General features: G+C 44.5%; 1 protein-coding gene across 16 annotated transcripts in view; it reads right to left on the reverse strand.

Annotated features, from left to right (window-relative positions):
- MAGI1 (membrane associated guanylate kinase, WW and PDZ domain containing 1) overlaps positions 1-20,887 on the reverse strand; it is a 336,356-nt gene that overhangs the window by 270,914 nt on the left and 44,555 nt on the right. The window contains exon 1 of one of the 16 annotated variants that reach the window (XM_069027542.1): positions 18,597-18,880. The exons of 14 other annotated variants lie outside the window; for them this stretch is intronic. In XM_069027542.1, coding sequence (XP_068883643.1) covers positions 18,597-18,717 — 121 coding nt within the window. In that variant the 5' untranslated portion in view covers positions 18,718-18,880. Of the gene's footprint in view, positions 1-10,018; positions 10,138-18,596; positions 18,881-20,887 lie in introns of those variants that run through there. One more of the 16 variants, XM_069027544.1, reaches the window with a different exon arrangement.

Below are 20,887 nucleotides of genomic sequence, written 5' to 3' on the forward strand. Positions count from 1 at the left end.
CTCCAGATGACATTTGAAAGACATGGCTAAAACTTGGGGGAGGAGTAAAAGTGGATTTTTATCACTCAGTGAGCTGAACTCTGTTACAGACCTTTAATTAGTGGCACAGAAATGTGCTGTATTTGGATGCATCATATCCTTAGACAGAACATACTAAAGCTTTAAGCAGAAATAAAGTGTCAGGATCGGTCATGTCATGACTGCATTGCTTCATCTCATAGTGACCCAGCACTCACCACATAGCCCCAAGAAGACACCAGAGCAGTACCCAGAAAATGTGTCTTTTTTCCCCTGATGGATTACATATCATGGCAGTAGGCAAAACATTCTTTTTTAGGAAAGAAAAAAAGAAAAGAAATATCAGAAAGTTAAGATCTCCAGAAAAGCACTTAAATAAACTAAACCTAGTTATTCTGTTATATTTGGCAGCTGTTCAAATCACACAGCATTAATAAACATATTTACTTTGAAAACAGACAGAAATGGGTTTAAGTAGTAAGCCCTGACTCAGAATTCATAAGTCATTTGCAAGCAAAAGGACCAGACCTCAAGTCTTGCACACTGCAACCTTTGGATTCCACCAAAGGTCAGAATTTTAGAAGTAATCTTGGAAGGGAACTTGCTACTGTTTCGGCCAGGCAGGAAACAGAGTAGGAGTTTAATAAATGATTCTTTACAACAATTAGAAATGAAATTAAGCCTTTCTGGGATCCCACTGCAGCCCTGGCAGCACACCCCAGGTTCCACTGCCAGCTGAACTGCAGACAGCAAGCCAGATTTACCAGAATAAAACCTGATCGGATACTGAATCAGGAGTATACTCCAATAACCGAGAGCTTTTTTCAGCCTTCATATGAACAGTGGAGTCATATGTATTTTGTAGCCATCAGTTTTGGCACAACTAATTCCATTTCCTTTTAATGACTTATGGGGGGGGGCTTTTTCGTGGAGCAGCAGTCATTGGAAATAATGAATGACCTCCTTTCACAAGATCAGAGATGTATTTGCACATAAACAGCTGAAGAAAACTGGACTCAACAGTCTGCAGATGCCCATGATATAATAAGAACAAATAAAAAGCTTATGACACTGTAACTCTGCACCAGCAGAAACATAAATCCTGCTGGAAGCTTTGGAGTCAGATGGCCTTTGAAATCACTCACAGGTTCTAAATTTCCTGGCAATGGGCAGCAGGGCTGGTATTAAACACAAAAACCTTCTGCCAAACAAACACTGAGGCAATAAATAGCAATAATAAAGCAGAGACAGATAGACCTTTGAATCCATTGGTCAAGAAAATTGGTATCTCAAAGACAGGGTGCAGATCTGTTTGTGGGACCTGACTGAGAGACTGCAGCAGATACCCAGTGGTGAAGGCTTTCTGCAGCACCCTCCTCTGCCCATCCCTGCTTTCTCTGCCAGACAGCATCACTCTGGAAATGGGGAGGAGGAGGCAGCTGAAACCCCAGGAAGTGGGCACTGACTCAGTGCTCAGGGACATGAGCATAAAAATCCCTAAAAAAATGGAGGGGAAGGTGTTTCATCACTGGCAACAGTCCAGTTAAGGGCGACTGTGCCAACCTGGCTTTATGGAAGCAGAGCCGGGTTCCCCAAGGCTCCAGCAGCATTTCCCATGTGCCAAGCTCAGGTCAGTGCCCGGGGAGTGGAAGAGCCTCATCTGCAGCAGGGACAGAACCCATATCCCAGCATCTACATTCAGTGGGGAGGACTGAGATGTGCAGAGTCCCATCAACACCGAGCTGGAGGAAGAGGGGAGAAGTAAATATCAAGCCACTGCTGAAAAACAAACCACTCACAACAGACTCCCATGTAAACAATCAACTCTGGGCTTTTTTTAAAATCTGTTTTTACATCTAAGCACTTTGATTCTAAAATCCATGACTAAGTTCTCACTCCCTCATTCAACTAGACATACTCTCTCAACACTTAATAATAAAGTGATATAGATTGGATCAAAGACAGCCCTTCCATGAAGCCACAATACACAAAGTACCACTCCATGAGCCTTTGGTATTCATGGGCAGGCACCTCCCAAACCAACCAGAGCTATACCATCATTCAGACAGCAATTGCTTTCAAAACAGGCTGCAGCTCAAATAAATCTGTGATTATATAAGTGCTAATACAAAGTAAAGATAGCCATTATTATGAATCCAATGACTAGCAGAGAAGCACAAATAGAAAAACATCTTCTTAAGCACACTCCCAGTAATCCTACAAAACATGTGGAGTATCCTGACATTGAAGGGCTTAATCAGGTGGCAGGTTTCTAACACTTCCCAAAGTTATTCAGCTGTAAAATGGGGGATTCATTTTACAACCAGAAGTGGACAGAATTCAAAGCCAAAGGTTATTAAAAACCTGAAAGCCTCCAAGGTTTTGTCCTATTAAGGAAAGTAAATGCATTCAACAAAAAAAGGCACGGAGAAAAAAAAATCCATTTAATCTTTTTTCTTTTATACACACACACACACACATATATATAAATATATAAAATTCCTCAACACTGACACTTTTCCTTAGGAAAAAAAAGCATAAAACAAACAAGTCTTCATTATTTCAGCTTGGAGGGGTTTTTTGCCAACAGTGGAGGAGGGTAGTTCTCACTGTGAAATCTCTGCAGCGACATCCTGGTCTCTGAGCACCTGATCTCCCCTCCCTCCAGGCTAAGCCAGGCTCACTTTGGTGAACACACACAGAGGCAGCAACGCAGGAGTGCTCATTAAATCACCCCACTAATTCACAAGGTGACACCGTGCTGGGACCTGGACAATGCCTCAATATGGCACCGCCGTCACTCAGAGAAATTAAAGACATTTTACACATCCAGATCTAATCTCCTATCAGTATTTAGAGGTAACAGATTCACATGGATTTATAGCCTCGAGGGATCCCGAGATGATCTATTCCCATCTCCCCAAGTAACACAGGCCACATCATATCAATCAATTCCTCCCTGGCTTCTGCTTTAACTAGAGCATTTCCCTGTACATCAATCCTTGACTTAGCACCTTCCATGACAGGGAACCCACTGGGTAACATTTGATAAATTGCTTCAGTGGTTAATTATCCACTCTGGTAAAAAAAAAGGGTATTCGATTTCCTGACAACGTATTACTTACAAAATTACAACAGAGGTTTAATAAAAAGGCCTTTTTTAATCTGTAGCTACTGAAGAGTGGACTAATAAGAACCTCATCTCCCAACTGCTTGAACAAAAAGAACACAAAAGAAGGTACTACTGTATAGAAAAGATGGGTAAGAGATGTTTAAAGAGACTTTCCATAATAACAGGCACCAACATGTCCCAGATCACTTACCCAGCTGTACCAGTTGGCAGTGAAAGCCTATCTTAATATACAGCATTAAAATCACCTTTGTTCAGCAAACAGTTAACAAAGATGCTAAATCCTTGGACAATGAATTCTGGGCATGAGAACTAAGACCCCTGTGATGCTCTTGGCCTTTTAAACAAACAGCCCACTGGTCAGGATAACAAGATCATATTTCATATGAAAAACCTCCGCCTTTGCAGAAGGCCTTCTCCAAGGACCATTTAAACAGCTCCACTTGGCCATTAATTGCCCAGCTCCATCCTGCCGGGGTGAAGTGAGGATGAATTTTGCCAACCTTACTGTCTAATGATGAATATCAAGTTGAATTAATGAGGTAACATTTAGCATGGTGAAAACAACTAGAGAATCTTTTTTAGCTTCTTTTAAAAGCACTTCTGTGAGCAAAGAGTTACAACTTTTTTTTTGCATATGTCAAATATTTGAAGACATAAAGCAAGCTATGCATGTGTAAGCTTCTTCTGACACATTTAAAACCTACATCATACTTAACCTTGGCATATAAAAGTGGTTGGGCCTGAACCAGCATTTTTAAGGCTTTCAGAATCAAACTCTTTAGTGCATTGGCCAGGTCATTTAAAAAAAAAAAAAGGAGATGGAGAGAAAAGACAGGGAGGGAAAAGAGTCTTTACTATGTTAGCCAGTTCTCTGATAATGACTCTGCACTCTGTGGATGTGCCACAGCCCCACAAAATAAGAGAAGTTAAGAGGAGGAGTGTGTTTAAGGGATGATAAGACTAAAGGGTAGCAGGCTGAAATTAAGTGAGGACTCCTCTTTACTTCACCATCTTTTCCCATTTACAGTCCAAAATACTGACAATTAATGTATTTAAATGTATTTACTAAGACTGGCTCTGTGAGACAGTTCACACCTTGCAAAGCCTGCTCCACCTGACTGCAGAGCACACTGGCTTTCAGCATCATTCCCCACTCATGCCACACTTGCAATCATTTGGGCAAAGGTAGGCTGTGTTCCCCAAAACAGACAAACTTCTCCCCTGTCACTCTAGACAGCCAGCAGAACCACTGGTAAGAGCAGAGAGTTCTACTCAGAGCCACCTCTCCTACCCACTTCCACATCATTTGACAAAATGGACAATAATCTCTCTTTGGGAGAAGAGAAAATAAAAAGTAGTTTGGTTTCTTTTTAAGGTATGACTTATACATAGCAAAAATCCTAATGAAGAAAGAGGATTTACTCTCAAGAGTGGCTCAGAGTTTACCTATGGGTTAAAAAAAGATATGAATATTCTGTTAGTTATTCAAACTCCTTCTAAAAAGCAAGCCGCCTTTCTAAAAAACCTTTTGTCTTCAAAACTTAGTATTAATTTTTAAACCCTAAGAAAGAATCCAGACATGATAAATGCATCTCTCAACTCAGAATCCCTCTGATTATTATCAAAAGAATTGCTTAACACAAAGCCACTGCAATTGTAAAATGCCAAGTGTGCAGCTAATATGCTGATACCAAAACCTGACTAATATGGCTGGTGACCATCCCAGACTGTCTGCCAGCTTACTCAGGGTGAGAATATGGAAATAATTTTTTTTAAAAAAGCATTACACAGCTTTAAGTTGTCAACAGATTTTATCCTGAATAGTTTTTAAACCAAACCAAACACACAGGCAGCTGTGCCTGAATCAGGTTTACTGGCAGCCAATTAATGTTTTACTAATTCCAGAAAGAATGATCGCCTTCCCAATTGCTGTTGGGTTATCAGGCTGCAAACCATTCCCCAGTGCTTTAAAGCAGGCATCCTTCCCTGGCTCTGGGCAGGGATGCTGCAACAGGCAAGGAGGAGGATGCTGAGGAGCTCAGCCAGCAGTTCCAACGCACCCACTGGAAAGGTGGAGTGCATTGATTGTGTGCACAGCAGGGTAGAGGAGGCCAGAAACCCTGAGCTCACTCGTGTGCTTGTCAGAAATTAGTTTGCAGTAAGCAAGCAGGGTAAAATGTTAATGAAATACAATCTGAGGAAATAAAACAAGGACATTGATGATTTGCCACAAGGCCCTGGAGCTGGCTATGCTGGCTGGAGCCCTTTCCCCACATAAAGGGGAGTGGTAAAAGGCTATTTCTGCTTCTCCTGGTGGGGGTTAACATGTCCTTGCAGTCACCATCACCTCATTCCCAGCTGGGAACAGAGTACCACTGTGCTTCATCCAGCAAGGAGCTGGAGGGCTTGCAAGGAAGGAACAAATATGGAAATTGGGTAACAAAAGCTTACATAACATAAGGTCACACACTGAGTACTGATTTGGGTTTTACTTGGAAGGAGCAGTAAAGCCACTGGTGCAGTGACAGCAGAGACCTTGATGAGGGGGGATCACAAGCACTGCAGTGGTGCACCCCCAGTAGGGCTGCATCCACCCACAAGCTTCAAACTCAGTCCTGGAAACCTTAATCCAATGTCTCAGCTTCAGAACAGACTTCTCACAGCAAGAAAACAAACCTAAACCAATGGGATAATCCACATGAGCACCTTTGGTGTCCCAGGCACAGGAATCTTTATGGTCAGCTCTATCACTATGCTTTACTTTATGGCAGGCAATACATTGTTTAGGCTTGAAATCAAAATTAGCAGTGTAAGGACAGGGTGCATGTTCTTGGTTTGTTTTGTTTTGTTTTTTTTCTAAAAGGGCAATGGATTTTTCTCATGCATAAACTTCTCCATGCCACATTTATGCCATCATTATGGATTTTTGTAAGGGAACAGTATTTACAAAAAAGGGATCCCATCCTCTGGGCTTCAGATACAACAATTACAACTGTAAAATTATTTTTTTCTAATCCAGGGTTCAAGTAAACTCCTAGTACGATTTCATTGAATACAGATTCCAGATCAAAACACAATTTTCAATTTTTTTCCTATTACCTAATCAGGGTGTCCTAAAATATATAAAAGAAGTAAAATAAATTTAAAAGACATTGAAAGGGGGATTAAAAAAACCCCCATCAACCAAAACACAAAAAAGAGAGCACTGGAGAATTTCACTGTTTCACTAATTTACTCACAAAGTTTGAGAAACACATAAATAATCAAGGATTTTCCCACCGTAGTGTAAGAGCCATTTAAGGACATAAATTCAAGAATATCTGTACACTACACAAGCTGCTGTCAGACCAGTCACATGTGGTGGGTAGAAAAACAATCTGATATTTGGAATCGCTTTTACAACCAGCGCATTAAGGCGACAGACTTAGGAAAAAACGAATGCAATGCAAGACTAAAACAAACAAAACGCCTCACATAATTCACAGCCAAGACTCTGCCAGCACTTTACCAGGTGAATGAAATTAGCAACCTGACAATTAGCAAGAGGAATAAATTGCCATAAAAAGCAAGCAGAAAGGAAGTTTCAAGTGCATAAATACAGATTCTTGGCTTCATACACTTGCTGTTGTTACTAATGCAATATGTTTACCCATTTCTCTATGGGATATGAAACTCAACTTGGTATGAAAACAAATCATTGAAAGTCTTGGCAGATTAGCAAATGTCAGATCAAATTAAACCTTCTCCTAGACTATGCAGAGGCTGTACAAATTTATCCGAGTCTCACAGATTCTTTGCTCTCTTGACATGAATAGGTCAGAACAGCCCAGAGACAAAAGGCAGCAAGATCAGAAAACTGAAAATGCACAGTTTTGGAAGACTGCATATTGCCAGGCTTTGTTTTACTGTTAAACTCATTCACAGAGAAACAGTTTTGGAGATGGATAATGCCTCGGGAGATAGGAAGCAGCAAGAGACACCAGCTTTCTCTGGAAGACAGGAGCTGGGCAGCCCACCTTCCAGGCTTGAAGGTTTCAAGCTGTGGCGTGCAAAACATAGTGGCGAGGTTTGTAATCTCTCTTTTCTGTGAGTGATCCAAGAGTGTTATACGGTAGGGACACATCCCTCAAGCTCTGCTGTCAGAAGATTCTACAGAGAGAACGTAAAGCCTCTGGGCTCCAGAAATGTTACTTCAAGACAGAAAAAGGAGAAAAAAAAAAAAAAGGAACAAACTATCTACCTTATAAAGTACCTAATTAGGATGGATGATGAGACAACCTGAAGTTTGCCCTGAACCGTGCTGTCTCTCCCACCATCAGACAAGCACAGGAACTCAGGAGAGCTGCCAGCAATGCTGCAGCAGGGAACAGCAGAGTGCCCAGGGATCCTCACAGGGAAAACAGTCCATGCCCTCCTCAGGTGCTTTTGTCACCCACAGACTATGACAAAGCTGCTGCTGGAAAGAGCACAGGACACACCAGCAAGTGATAGCAGTCAGTATCTCTAGGCTGGGGTAATGCCTATCAAACTACACCTAGTAGTAAGATTTGGACATGAAAATACATCAACCCCTTCTGCCTGATGAAGAAAAACAACTTGCTTGCCATTCCTGCCCAGGCAAGGGGCAGGCAGGGCACCAGCAGCACTAACATGGCCCAGGACCCAGCCTGTCAGGATCCCTTCCCCCTGCCATGTAGCCCTGGGAGAGGGGCCCTGGGGGGGAGACACGGGGGCTTCCCTGCCCCTGGTCAGCCTCGTTCCCCACTGGTTGTTTTGTGTTTCCCTGCGCGGGCAAGGACCCTCGGGTCCTGTGATTGAGCAGCTCCTCGGCAGAGCCCCGGCCATGCGGCTGGAGAAATAAACATCTCTGAAACATCTGTCAAGAATCAGTCCATATCTATCTCTTTTCCACGGGCCTCATTGTCTGATACACGTGTTGCAGTATTCCCTGCTGTAACACCAGCCCTCTCCCCACACCCTTGCATCGTGTCTGTCCTGCTGCAGCTCAAGCACCTCCAGCCCTTTCCAGCATCTGCGAGTGTCCCAGAAGGATCTACAACTCTTGCTCACTTCGTGGCACCTGCTGGGCATGTCCTCTGCCCAGAGATAGGTCCTTTGCTGGCACTGCCCCTCCAGCTTCCAGGGATGCTGCCCCAACAAGCTCACTCCACAAACATTTTCTGCACCTTTAGGGGCACTCCCCTGCGGCTGCAGTCGGGGCTGTTAACGCGGACCTCTCCCTTCCCCATCAGTCACCTGGGAATCATTTGTATTGCCCAACAAGATGATTGGGGGTGGGGGACTGACATTTATCACCAGCCCTTCAAAGCAAAGAACAGAATCTCCCCAGCTGCCCCCACCACGGCCCCTTGACAATCTCCAGGACATGCAGGTGCAAGGCAATAGGGGAGAACAAGTTACAGCTGAGTTCCATCAGGTATTTGAGCCCATACTTAGCTCTGGGATCCACAAGTTTTCCCAATTTCATGAGCCTTACTCAATGCCCATGGAAAGGCTGCTCCCTACCTCTGCTCCTGCACCAAGCTACAGGAGGCTTTGAATTTAGGAATTCACTGACCACAAGAGCAATCCTTGCTGGGATGATCTGTGCCATGAGAGCCCTTCAGATACGGACTTCCTCCATTTACATCACATTGTATCAGAAGCTAATGACTCACAATTACATAAAGTGCTTTTTAAAATCATGGTACAATTAGTTCCAAAAAACAAGGAAGTACCAGCAACTTGATTTCTCATTAGGAAGATAAAATAATAAACAAGAAACTAGTTACTTGCTACAGATACCAGAGGCACACACTGTTTACAGGAACAATTGCTTGTTTCTGTATGGCAGGATCATCTTGTGCTTTTTATTTAAGGAAAACAATGGTAAAGAGCACAAAACCATTACAGCATGGAAAGCAACCATGCTTGGAGGGTTACTGTGCCTTTTCAAAGGGAAATCAGGAGCACAATAATGTTTTATTGTTATTCTTTCAGAATACACAAGTGAACAATATATTGCATAAAAACAATTCCTTGTAAACAACTTGAACAGTAAAAGCAAACAATACCTTAAGTAATAAAAGGAGTTTATATCCTGAAAGATCAATTACTATTTTGGCTTGTTGATATGAAACAGAATAAACTATTTATTAGAGCTCAAATCATTTAGGAACTATAATCACAATGATCTATAAGTAAAGATCGTGGCAAGGAACCAGAAATGTAACATAAATATTTAGGCTTTCAATGCAGCAAAGAACACACACAATTTCTTAGCTACACTAGGACAGGATCAGAGCACCGCCCTTTCTGGCAGCCACCAGGGCAAGAATTTTACTATTTTCAGAGAAGCCAGAAATTGAGGAGGATTTATTTTCTTTTTTTAAGAAAAAAATTATCCAACAGCTGATTTTGATAAATCTTGCAGCTTGTAAACCTAATTTCCAAAAATAGAAGCTGGAGCCAAAGCTGACAATGGTACTGAGTGTGCAGACACAGACCAAGCTCTGCCCTGACAGCCCACAGAGCAGGAACTTCATCAGAGACAAACCAAATCACCCCAGTTCTCAATATGGCTCCAAAGAATGGGGAGAAGGAGCAAACAAAGAGCTGTAGCAGCCGCCCAGGGGATGAACCTTTGGAAACTCTTTCCAGACTCACTCACTCTTACTCAAGCCTCTTCCTTGCATCTTAGGGAGAAGACAAAACCTGCCCAGGGGTCAGTTATGCCATGAAAGATGGTGCTCAGCATTCCTTACCTGCTGCCTTCTCTCACTCCTTCCCTCTGTTTTAGGATCCCCAGGTAGAGACAGATGAGCTGCCGGCAGAGGGTGTGACCACAGGCGCTCCTCTGCTTCATACCTGGGACACTGAGCATGCTCCCACTTCCTCGCTGGCCAGGTTTCAGGAGAAAAAAGCTTCCCTGAAAGTAGATTAGGGATGTCCCAGCAGTGGATGAGCTTTATACTGGATCCATTTCAAAGCATTTCAACTCAAAAGGGGATAAAGCAGTGAGCAAAGTGCATGCAGCTGTAGCTTGTTTTAGCAACTGACTCTGAATCAACCCATATGAACAAAAAGTCCTTTGGAGCAAAACACAGGTGATCTGGGTCCCATTTCAGGTGCTGACAAAACACACCTGCATTTTTGGTTGTGCCTCAGCTTCACATCTATAAGGAGCAGCTGTGAGGGCCTGGTTTATTCCTTCTTTTGCTTGCCTCCCCTGTAGCCCATTTGGGTAATGTACAGCCTTTTACAAGGCATTTTTACAGTACCTAAGACAAGAGGACCTTGACCTCTATTATAGCTGCTAAATAGTATCATGTTGCTTGCATCACTGTAAACCCAGAACTTAGGCAAATAAGGAACAGTTCCCAAGTGACTGTCAAAAAAAGTCTCTTCTAGTATCCAAACAGTGCCAGCAATATAACCAAAGCTGCTGGAGTCGAGATGTGAAACCTTACAGATCAGAAAGGAAAACGGGCAGAAGGATGAAAAAGGCAGGCTGCTTGCCCACAGCTGGAAGTGCACATTTGATTCAGGGACTACTGCTTCCCTGGAGTCGAAGGTTGCCAGAAATCTTGCATCAGAATGTGATCCAATTTCCATATAGCCTCCTTATGTCATCCTCACTCCAGCACAAAAACCCGCAATTGGCTGAACAGCTGCTGCTCTCCCAGTCGGAGGGATCGCTCTGCCCATTGCACAGCAAGATCCCCACAACACGTCTACGTTGCACCTCAGGTGAAAATCCTAAACCAGTCAACTTTTTGTAAGTGTACTATCTGTGTGAGACACTGGTGCCAATCTGGCCAGACGGCTGGGACAGGGACCAAGGCTCCCCTGAGTGCCCACACAGTGCCTGACATCCCCCCAGCCAGCTGGGGCTGAGCTGGCTTGCTGATGTGCATGTCCAGCCACAGAAATATCCATTTTTAGCATATCTGCCTTGTAAATAATGCCATTTCCCCAGGTCTTTCCAATCTGTAAATATGCCCTTTTAACTGAGCTGGGTCTCGGGGGGAGTAGAAGCAGCTCAGTCAAACTGAAAGTAGAGAACTCAAGTCCAGTGTTACCAGTACCTGGGACCCAGACAGAAACTGTCAGTATGAGCACAACCCTCTTCTTTCTTCAGGTCTCCCCTGGTGCTCACGGGAGCTGTGGTATGAGACTGGTTCACTTTATTCTGAAATTTAGCACGGGTTAAACTAACTGAAAAGGCAACAGGAGGGTGGCCTGGGGGATGGAGTGGTGCAGGTGTGGGTTAGCCCTCAGCAGGAGCTACGCACCTTTCCCAGGGGTCACTGTCACCACAGAGCACAGCTGGGAAGTGATGTTGAGGATGAGGGATCTGGTGATACCAGGAAAGGACTTGGCAGCCTCATGCTTTACCATGAAGCAGGGAGAGGTCAATGTCCAGCTCATGAAATTTGAAAATGTTCAGTTGAAACTGGGTCTTTCTGTACAAACGCTCAGCTAAGCAGCCTGAGAGGCCATGCCAGTCACCATCAGAATGGCTTTCGCCTCCTGCTGCACAAGGACTTGCTTTTGGGACTATAGCACAGCTCAAGACACCCAACTGGACAGTCACATGTCACTGGAGACAGGAAAATGAGGAACCTCCAAGCACCCTGAACAGCAAAGGTGCACAGTGCATCTCTATTTGCAGCCTTGATATCAACAGCTTTCCAAGAGCAAAATCCACGTTTCCCTGAAGAAGCTACTTGCACTTCTCCAGGATTTCGCCTTTTAAAGTCAAACAGTGCAGTGAACAAAGTTTTATCAAGTGCAGTAGAAAATAAACTTCAAAATATAATCAGAGGCACTTGTACCAGGAGCTTTCAAACAGCCAGGCTGTTCAGCATGCCAGACTGCCGCAACCTCTCCGGTCCCAAAACACTCAGCTCTGAGCAAATACAGCACTGAACTTGTCCTTAACGACTTCAGTGCTGCCAACACTGATGATTTTCACACATATCTGATGGTTTTCCTAAAAAATCTCAGCTCCTGGAGCCATGCGATAAAGTAGAAACATGCACTTTTATTAAGGAAAAGGCTTTTAGATCATCTTTTTGCCCAGGGAACAAGAGAAACAAACCTTTACATTACAAAACTGGAAAAATCCTAGAGCAAAGAAGCCTTCAACACTTACTGTTGCTTTAAATCTCAGGGGGAGTGGGCACTAAGTAAGCTAAATGCTTTTTTTTTCTAGCTTATCTCACAAATTACATGAACATCTGAGTTGTTTGCTTGCGTTTTTTTCCCCCAGAAATCTACGCTGTGAGTAATTCTGAGCAGCGAATAAATGCAAGGAAATTATGTGCTTTCTACCACTCCTTCAACAATATGAAGCAAGGTGACACGAACAGAACAAACTCACAATTATACCTTTAGTTCCTCCTGTCACTACAGAGAGCTTATCTTTCAAATAATAAAATTAAAAACTAAATACAACCTGGAGGCCTCTAAAGACAGACAAAGGGTTCCATGTTCCACTGTAAGATCTTCTCCCCCAAACCCTACAGATCCCCCAATTTTTGAGATGAAACTGCCAGTGAAAGCCAACGCAGCATAGCCTGGTGGCACCCGCCAACTCTGAGCCACTCCAGGAAGAGAAGCTCTACAAAAATTAAAGAATACTAAGAAAAATTAACCCCTGCGCCCCTCCACCAGATTTTTCTACCACACCTCTAGCAGGTCCCTCCCGGCAGAAACCTGAGATGTGCTCTGATGGACATGGGCCATTCCCATAGCACCAGAGAGCATCACAGAGCGTCTCTTGTCCCCATCCAGGATGGCTTTGGTGTGGGGAAAGGGAGATGTGGCATGGCAGCACTGCCAGGAAGAAGTCCCAGCACAGGGGAGCTCCTGGCCAGCCCACACCATGGGTGCTGCTGAGCCTGTGTGTTTGTAAAAGGTTTTTGTGGAAGTCAGAGGGGCCAGTTCTGCCCCTACTCCGAGTAGGTGCAGCCAGAGTGAAATCAGCCATGGGAATGGCCTCGAGGCTGCTCCAAGCTGTGCTGGACTCAGACCATGGCTGACACCCATTTACTGTTCTCCCACCCATTCTGCATGGGAGCAGAATCCTCTCCACAGCTCAGGCTGAATTTGCCACCCTCCTAACCTGCTTGACCTGGGACCCCTGAGCCCCAGGGAAATGAGGTCAGCAGCAGCTCTTCCCTCCTCTGTGGCTGACTCATTTAGTGGCTGCGGGCAGGAAAGAACTGAAGCTCCTCCACCGTGTCCTGATCCACATTTGAACTACCTCCAACGCTGCAGGGCACTCTGGGAGAGGCAGTTTGGAAATCTCCTCCTCCCCTGGGCCACAGTAGCGCTGAGCCGCCCGCTCCCTGAGTTTGCCGCTCCTCCAGCGACAGCCGGATTCTTCCCACAGCAGAAGGTGGCTCCGAGGGCTCCGTGTCCTCCTCGTGTCTGCCAAGAGCTCCGTGTCCTCACGTCAACTCCTCACCCTGGCTCATTAAGATGTTCCTTCCCGCTGCCCCTTCCTCGCTCTCAACCTCCGCAAGCACTAATGGGCTCCTTTGCAGATCCAGTGCACATTCCACGGAGCTCAGCAGGCTCCCATTTTCTTACATATAGAGAAAAGCAAGTTTTATTCTAAGTAGAAGTGGCAGCTTCTAATTTAAGACTATACCATTTGACCGCTAGGCACAACAAAAGCTACCTATTGCCCACGTAGATGGTCAGCCAGCTCTAATGCCATCTCAATGGGCAATCACAAATAAAGGTGACCGATTCTGAACTCATAGGACCCTTTGCTCCTAACCCCTTCTGTGGGACTCATTCCCCAGCAGCCTGGATGTATTTTTTATGGGTGAAATTCCACTCACTCCATTGATGCCATCAACCAGTTGCTGGGAGCAAGAATTGCATTAAATTATTTCATCCACAGCCAGACTGCCCATGGGGGCAGGGACGAGGGAGCAGGCAGAGGGGAGGCAGCCAGGGGCCAGAATCCCACATACAGGGATGGGCCATGATCCCAAATACATACAGGGCTTCTCAGCTGCTTTTTAAAAATGCCTGCAGTCTTCCTTATATACGTGCACATGTATTTATATATGCACATACATATGCAGGTTGAAATCATGCACATTGTCACTGAAGTGAAGAGCAAGTGTCTTGTGTGCGTGTCACCAGCCCAACACACAATGGTCACAACTGATGGGGTCCCACAAGCACCAAAGGCACTGCTGCTCTGCTCCTCAGGCAGGATCAGGAATTGCTGCATCCCACATTGCCCTATTTCCTTGCTGAAATGCATGAAATCAAAGCCTCACACTTCCAGGCACTGGAACCCAGTCTGAACCAGGCACACTCCATCAGGAAACATCCCCACCACAGAGATCCAGAGCACGATGGATACAGCTTCATCTGCTTTATTTTTCAACCTGCTGAATTGCTAGAATATGTTTAGCTGTTATACACAGACCCCAGATCCATAATCCCACCCTCAGCAGCTGTTACATTTGCGGTGGTACTTACAACAGATGTTATGGCTCCGTAAAAAGGTAGAACAGTTGAGACTTCCAAAATTGGGGCTGGGGAGGGGGGGGGTGCAGCAGGGGCCCAACCCCTGCATCCAGCTGCATCCAGGATCGAAGAATCAGCCATGGATGCACCAATACATGTGGTACAGAGCCACATCACAGCCTGCAGCGGTTTAAGGAACTTTCGAGTGTTGCCATAGTGGCATTAAAAAGCTGTCATCTTCCTGGGAGACAAGCAGCAGAGGCTGGAATTCAGTGTTTAAAGGATGATTAAATGTAAGTGACTTAAATTATACATTCCAGTTGCTGGAACTCACACCATTTAAAACACACCATCTATTCCTCATTTCCTCTGACACTGATTACTACACACTAAAAGATGAGCATTTTCTTACAAGCAGTGAAGTACCAAACTAGGGATTTATGAATTGGAGATAATTAAAAGGTTTTGCATTACAAATAGAGTAAAACATTTACATTCCATGGGCCACCTGAGAACACTTAAAGAGTCAAAATGGACATTTTTTACCTGAAAACCTGCCTGCTCTCTATCAAGGCTGCTAATTGAGGCACAGGAAGCTTGAAGCTATTTTACAGTAGAGTCACAAGCAAACATTTGCTGAGCTCCGGACAACCTGACACAGACTCGGACCCATCATTAATTGTCCCATATGGAGCTCTGTGAGCTGAAGCTCCATTAAGCTGACACAAATAAATTTTCTGTTTCTCCTCGATACATCCACAGCGTGACTTGCAAGCCATTACCATTCAGATTTCACAGACACAGAGCTGTAGGATTTTCTTGGCTAGCAATGATGGCACTTTACCAGGAGCAAGAAGAAGCACAAGGGATCGCCCAAGGCCATGAGGGCATGGAGAGTCTCTTCCCCAACCAGAGCACCCACAGCCCCTCTCAGAGGCCAGTGTGGTCAGCCCCTATTGGGCCAAACTTATGATCTTGTGCACGATGCCGAAGTCTCCACCCCAGTGACAATGCACATGAAGAGCTTAACACCTCCACTGTGACAGCAGGTGCTGGAATTGCATGGGCATCTCAGTAACTTCAAAAAAGGGCTTTTTAACATGATTTTTCCCCCCTCCCTGAAATCGGCAAGCCAGAAAATGCAGTATTGATCTCACTGCCTGGTAGAAATATGGTAAGAGACTAATTGAGCACAGAGATCTCAGGGAAGGAGTCTCCAAGGAATCTTTTGATTTGAACAAGGACCCTTACAAAATGCCAGAAGAAAGATAAAACAAAGGGGGGAAAAAAGGCTAATCCTGGATCCTCCCTGACAGCTTGCTTTTCCCTGCACTCACAGGAATGCTGAGCATTGTAGACTCAGAATAGAAGAGGCTCGAAGATACTGGGAGGGGAACTGAGGCTGCAAGTGTAAGACAGGGGGAGAGGAGCGGCAACGCGAACGGCAGCAAACACAAACAGTGACTCACGACACACATAAACAACACTGTAAGAGTTTTTGGAATTATAATTCAAACCAAAATAAACAAGAATGACAGTCCAGTACAAGGAAAGGGAGGATGACAGTGATGGGAGGGGGGTGTGGGGACTCCATCACATTCACATCTGCTGCTCTCATAGCATCCCAAATGAGCAGCCCCAAAAAGAAACAGAGAAGGCAAGATGTACGGGACAGCAGCAGCTTCTTGCGATCTACATCTGTGCTTGAAGTTTTCATGACTGCACTGAGAGCAGAATTTATATCCCAAAGCCATGCAATAGCCTACTACACTGCTACTAGTTTTGACCCCTGGCTCCTAAAAGCAACTCCAGCAACAGGAGTAAGAAGTCCAGCTTGGAGGGTTAATGAGTGAAATAGACCCTGTGTAGTGGGTGGATGGACAGAAGGCAACAGAGGGGGAGAAATCACACCATCAGCAAGAGGCACTGCTTTAACTGCTCTGCAAATCCTCCAGTCAAGCAGATTCAAATTTCTTTTGCTCTTGCTTCATTACCTCCTAGTGAGAAACTCTTCCCCAATCTGTACCTTGAGTATTTTTTTCAGGCAAATCAAGGTATTTTTCTCCAGTGGGAACTAGGAGCTGATGATCATCCTTTTTACAGAAATCTTTTATGCATCAGAAAATGTGTTGCCTGCACTCAGGCCTGTATTTCCAAATATAACTCCTCCAGTTTGTCCTCTCCAGCCTCATTTGCTGAGCCTCCCACCTCTGTGGTTCATCTGCAGACTTGCAGCCGTTACCATTCTCGTCCTGCCCTGCACTGCCCAGCTCCCCTCGGTGCAGCAGGAAGTGATTACCAGCCCAGCCTTACACACAGAGCTTCTGTAAGGATGACTCAGAGAGAGATTTGAGTCTTTTCCTCAAACCTCAGGACGCTGTTGATTTGTTTGGGTTGGCCACGCACAACAGCCCTCACCATCCCACTGCACTCAGTCATCCAGCTCCTGCTCCCTTCAGAGCCACCTGCACACCCTCATCTTCCCTATTCCTCATCATGCTGGTGCCCTGTTGGTTTTGCTGTTCACCAAGACAATCTAAATACTGCTCCTAAGCCTCAGTCACATCAGCAGCCCTCTCATACATTAAAAGAGTTACCCCATTACACAGGGAAGTTGGACAGATTTGCCTATTTGTTTTTAAGTCAGCTTTCTTTTTCGGATTCCATCCTCCTCTCTGCTGTGTACAAAGTGCTCTGGAAATTTTGAGGAACCAGTGTCATATTCCTTGATCTTTCATTTTCTGGGTCTTTCCTTCTCCTTTGTTTAACGATCTGGAGCGGGCTTTGCTTTGCGCTTCCCTCTCTACCACATCTCTGGGGAACATCGATGGCAATCACCAATGATTGACCAGTGTTCAGAGCTTGCTGGGACTAGGTTTTCCTCATAATTATACCTAGAATAATTTCACCAAGTCCAGCTGATGTGAATATTGGATAACATCGTCTCTATTTGACAAAGTCTGTGCACATCCTCAGCGTCACAGTTTTGTGAGGACTGAAGCAGAGGAAGCACAGAGCACGTCCACCTCTTGCAACCCTTCATCTCTCCAGCCTTGTTCTGCTCCTCTGTCTTTTCTCACACATTCCACCTTTTTCTGCAAAAACTTCACCCAATTTAGAAGCTTTCAACTAAATAGTTTTTCCACTAGAGGGCACAAAGACAATTTCTCCTAAATGGAAACTGATGTTAGAAAGATTAATAGAATAATTACTAACATCTCATCAAAGACATCTAAAATTTCAATAAATGAACATTCACTAAATTAAGATGTAGTTGCAGCTCCCCAGGTACTACACCACCATAAAATGTCTCATAGAGACTGAAAATCTAAAAATCCCAAAGTGAGGCTACTCTAACAGGATTCCCTATACCACACTAAGCACTTTATCCTGTGATTTCTATGCTCCCCACAATTTCTCACTAGGCACAGACACAGCATTAACACAGCAACAGAAACAGAAGACCCATCCTAGTATTTTCTAAGTTGAATTTACCCCAATTGAGCTTCAAATCAATTAACTTTATAATGTTTTAGTTTCCTAGCTCAAAGGAATTTTTTATACCAGCACTTCTGTTTGCAGATACTTTTGGGTCATGATAAGTCACCTCCTGACCTGTCTTGGGTAAATTAAAGAAATTTTAGCCTTTAGCGCTCTTCTATTCAAACCAGATTTTTCAGCTTTAAACCTTGTCTTGTAAACTTGCTACAGGTTATATCTATGACCATAACACACTTCACCAGTTCCTCAATAAGGAATGGTGTAAAAACACAAACTCCATGGGAAAGCAGTCAAGTCAAGCACTCGGTTACACAAACCTAATGAGTGAGACCACAGCAATAATTCCAGAGCACTAATTATGTTGAGAGCACTGTGGCTCTCAGGGTTCATCAGCCTCCCCAGCCCCACAACAGTCCCAGGCAGAGCACGCCTTGCCCAGACCCACCTTGCTGGCTCCTGTGGTCCCGGCATCCCGTACTGCCGGGGCCAAGGCCGAGGTGATGGGCGAGTGCGCGGTACCCCACCCGTGTGCGGGTGTCCACACGCAGCCCCACGCTCCCCTCCATGGCCAGCTGTCCCCCGAGGTGCTCTCACTGCTCCAGCCCAGGGCAGCGAGGTTTGCTCTCTGCCTGTGGATTCCCACTGCCTGGAACGTTTGGCTGGAGCAGAGTCAGCCCCGAGACTTTTGCTACTGGAAGAAGAGAGACAATAGCGATTCGCAGGTGCTTCCTCCCATTTACAGTGTTTACTTGTGCAGCCCAGCGCAGTGACGCTATTGTGGATTAGATCTGCATGCTGCTTTACAGAATTCAAAAGGTAGCACATAACAAAAGGAACCCCCAAATACTGCTTATTAAATTAAAGTGTTTTTTTTTCTTTCTTTCTTTTTAAACTCTGCTTCCTTTGCTAATGCCAAGTAACAGGGTTTTCCCAAGATACAATAACAGTGGTTTCCAATGGGAAATGATACATACTGTATCAAAACAAAACACCAATTCTAACACAAAAGCAAAGGGTTTATCAGTGTATGCCTATGCCTAGGCAGCAGGCTCCTATGGCATGGAAAAGACAACTTCATCAGCCAGCAGAGAAGGCTGAACTCAAGACCAGTGCATGGTGTGAGAAAAATTAAAAAGATCAAGAGGAAAGGAAGGGTATAGCTAAACCACAACAGCAAGCTAAGGAAAACATCATTCCAAAAGAGCAACAAAGGCATATTTGTTTTCTGAGATAAAACAAGCAATTCAACTATATTCCACAGTAAATAGTTTGACTTAGGACTGCAACAGGGACAAAAAAAAAATAAAAAAAAAAGAAGGGAGCATCTGAATCTAATTTTGTTGTTCTAAGCTTACATTACCTGAATCAAGATGCTTACTAGAGGTGCCAGGCACTCAAATCCATGCCTGGATCTTGTACATAGGAAGTTTCAGATGTACTGAATGTCTTACAGTTCCCTCTAGTCAGTGAAGGCCCAAAGATACTCAGCACTTAACAGTAAAATAACAATAAAAGCAGTAACAATAATAAAAAATGTCAAGACACTTTCTAGTATCAAAATGAGATCCAACTTCATAGACAATGATTTGTGAACATTTAAGTCCTCCCAAAAGCACCACCTCTACTGTTTGAGAAGTTTCAAATAAAGTATCATCATATTTAAGACTCTGCAACCAGAGACTACACCTCATTTTCACACAAAACTACACCTCAAAATGCCAGACATGCTGAAAACAATGCAACACACATTCTCATTCAACCCCATTCTCTTAATGTCAAAATAAACAGAACTGAATTCTTTTGTCTGAGAGCCATATTATTTTGTCCTCTCCTCGTGGCTGCAGCTATTTCAGATGTGCTTCCATTGACTTTCCTTCTTGGTTCAAACAGACTGCGTGGGATTTGCACTTTCATCTTCTGAGATCTGGTGATTGCTCAGAGAATGTCAGATCATCAGTGAAGCTAGAAATGACAATTCAGATCTCTCTCTCTGCTGCTCAATCATAGGCATATGCCACGAGATTAGTGGCAAGTGCTGCTTCATTGATGCCAGTGACAGAGTAATGCAATGGCTTAAAATTAGAACGTTAACAATTTTAGAGCTGCTTTTGTGCAGCTCAGCAAGCCTGTGTCCAGCTTACCAGACTTTTCTCCTTGAAGTAACATGAGCACACGGGCAGAGGTGTGCTACGAACAGCTGCAGCAACACATGAACTCAGCTGTTGACTAACAAGTTTGGACCAAACCCGTTTTACCTGTGCTGAAACAATCTGTCAGCACACTCAGCCCCCACACACTCTCCCTCATCTCAAACAGCACTGCCAAACAGCAGGTGGGCTTCATAACCTCAAACCACCTTGTCTGTTCTGCAGACAAACCTCTCCAAGCAAAGGCCAAACCAGCATCTACAGGCAGCTCCAAGTTATCGACAAAAATGACGGCAAGGCACTGTGTGCAGTGTGTTTTCAGGGATGAACTCATATCCAGGGTAACTGCTAGGAAATCCCTGCTCCAAATCACTCAGCACCACCACGAGCAACCCAGCCTGCTCCACCACACCTTCCAGCAGCCCTGCAGAGACCATGGACCTTGCAAGGTGGCAGGCAGGAAGACAGCACTCCTGTGTCTCTTTTATTGTCAGTTTTAGTCTTTAGTCTTGCTGGACACCAGCAACACATGCATTTTATTTATATGGCTTTCATTCTACTGCTCCTTGCAGTTCCTGAAGGGACACAA

Source organism: Aphelocoma coerulescens, chromosome 12 (genome assembly GCF_041296385.1).
Source record: "Aphelocoma coerulescens isolate FSJ_1873_10779 chromosome 12, UR_Acoe_1.0, whole genome shotgun sequence".
Classification (NCBI taxonomy): domain Eukaryota; kingdom Metazoa; phylum Chordata; class Aves; order Passeriformes; family Corvidae; genus Aphelocoma; species Aphelocoma coerulescens.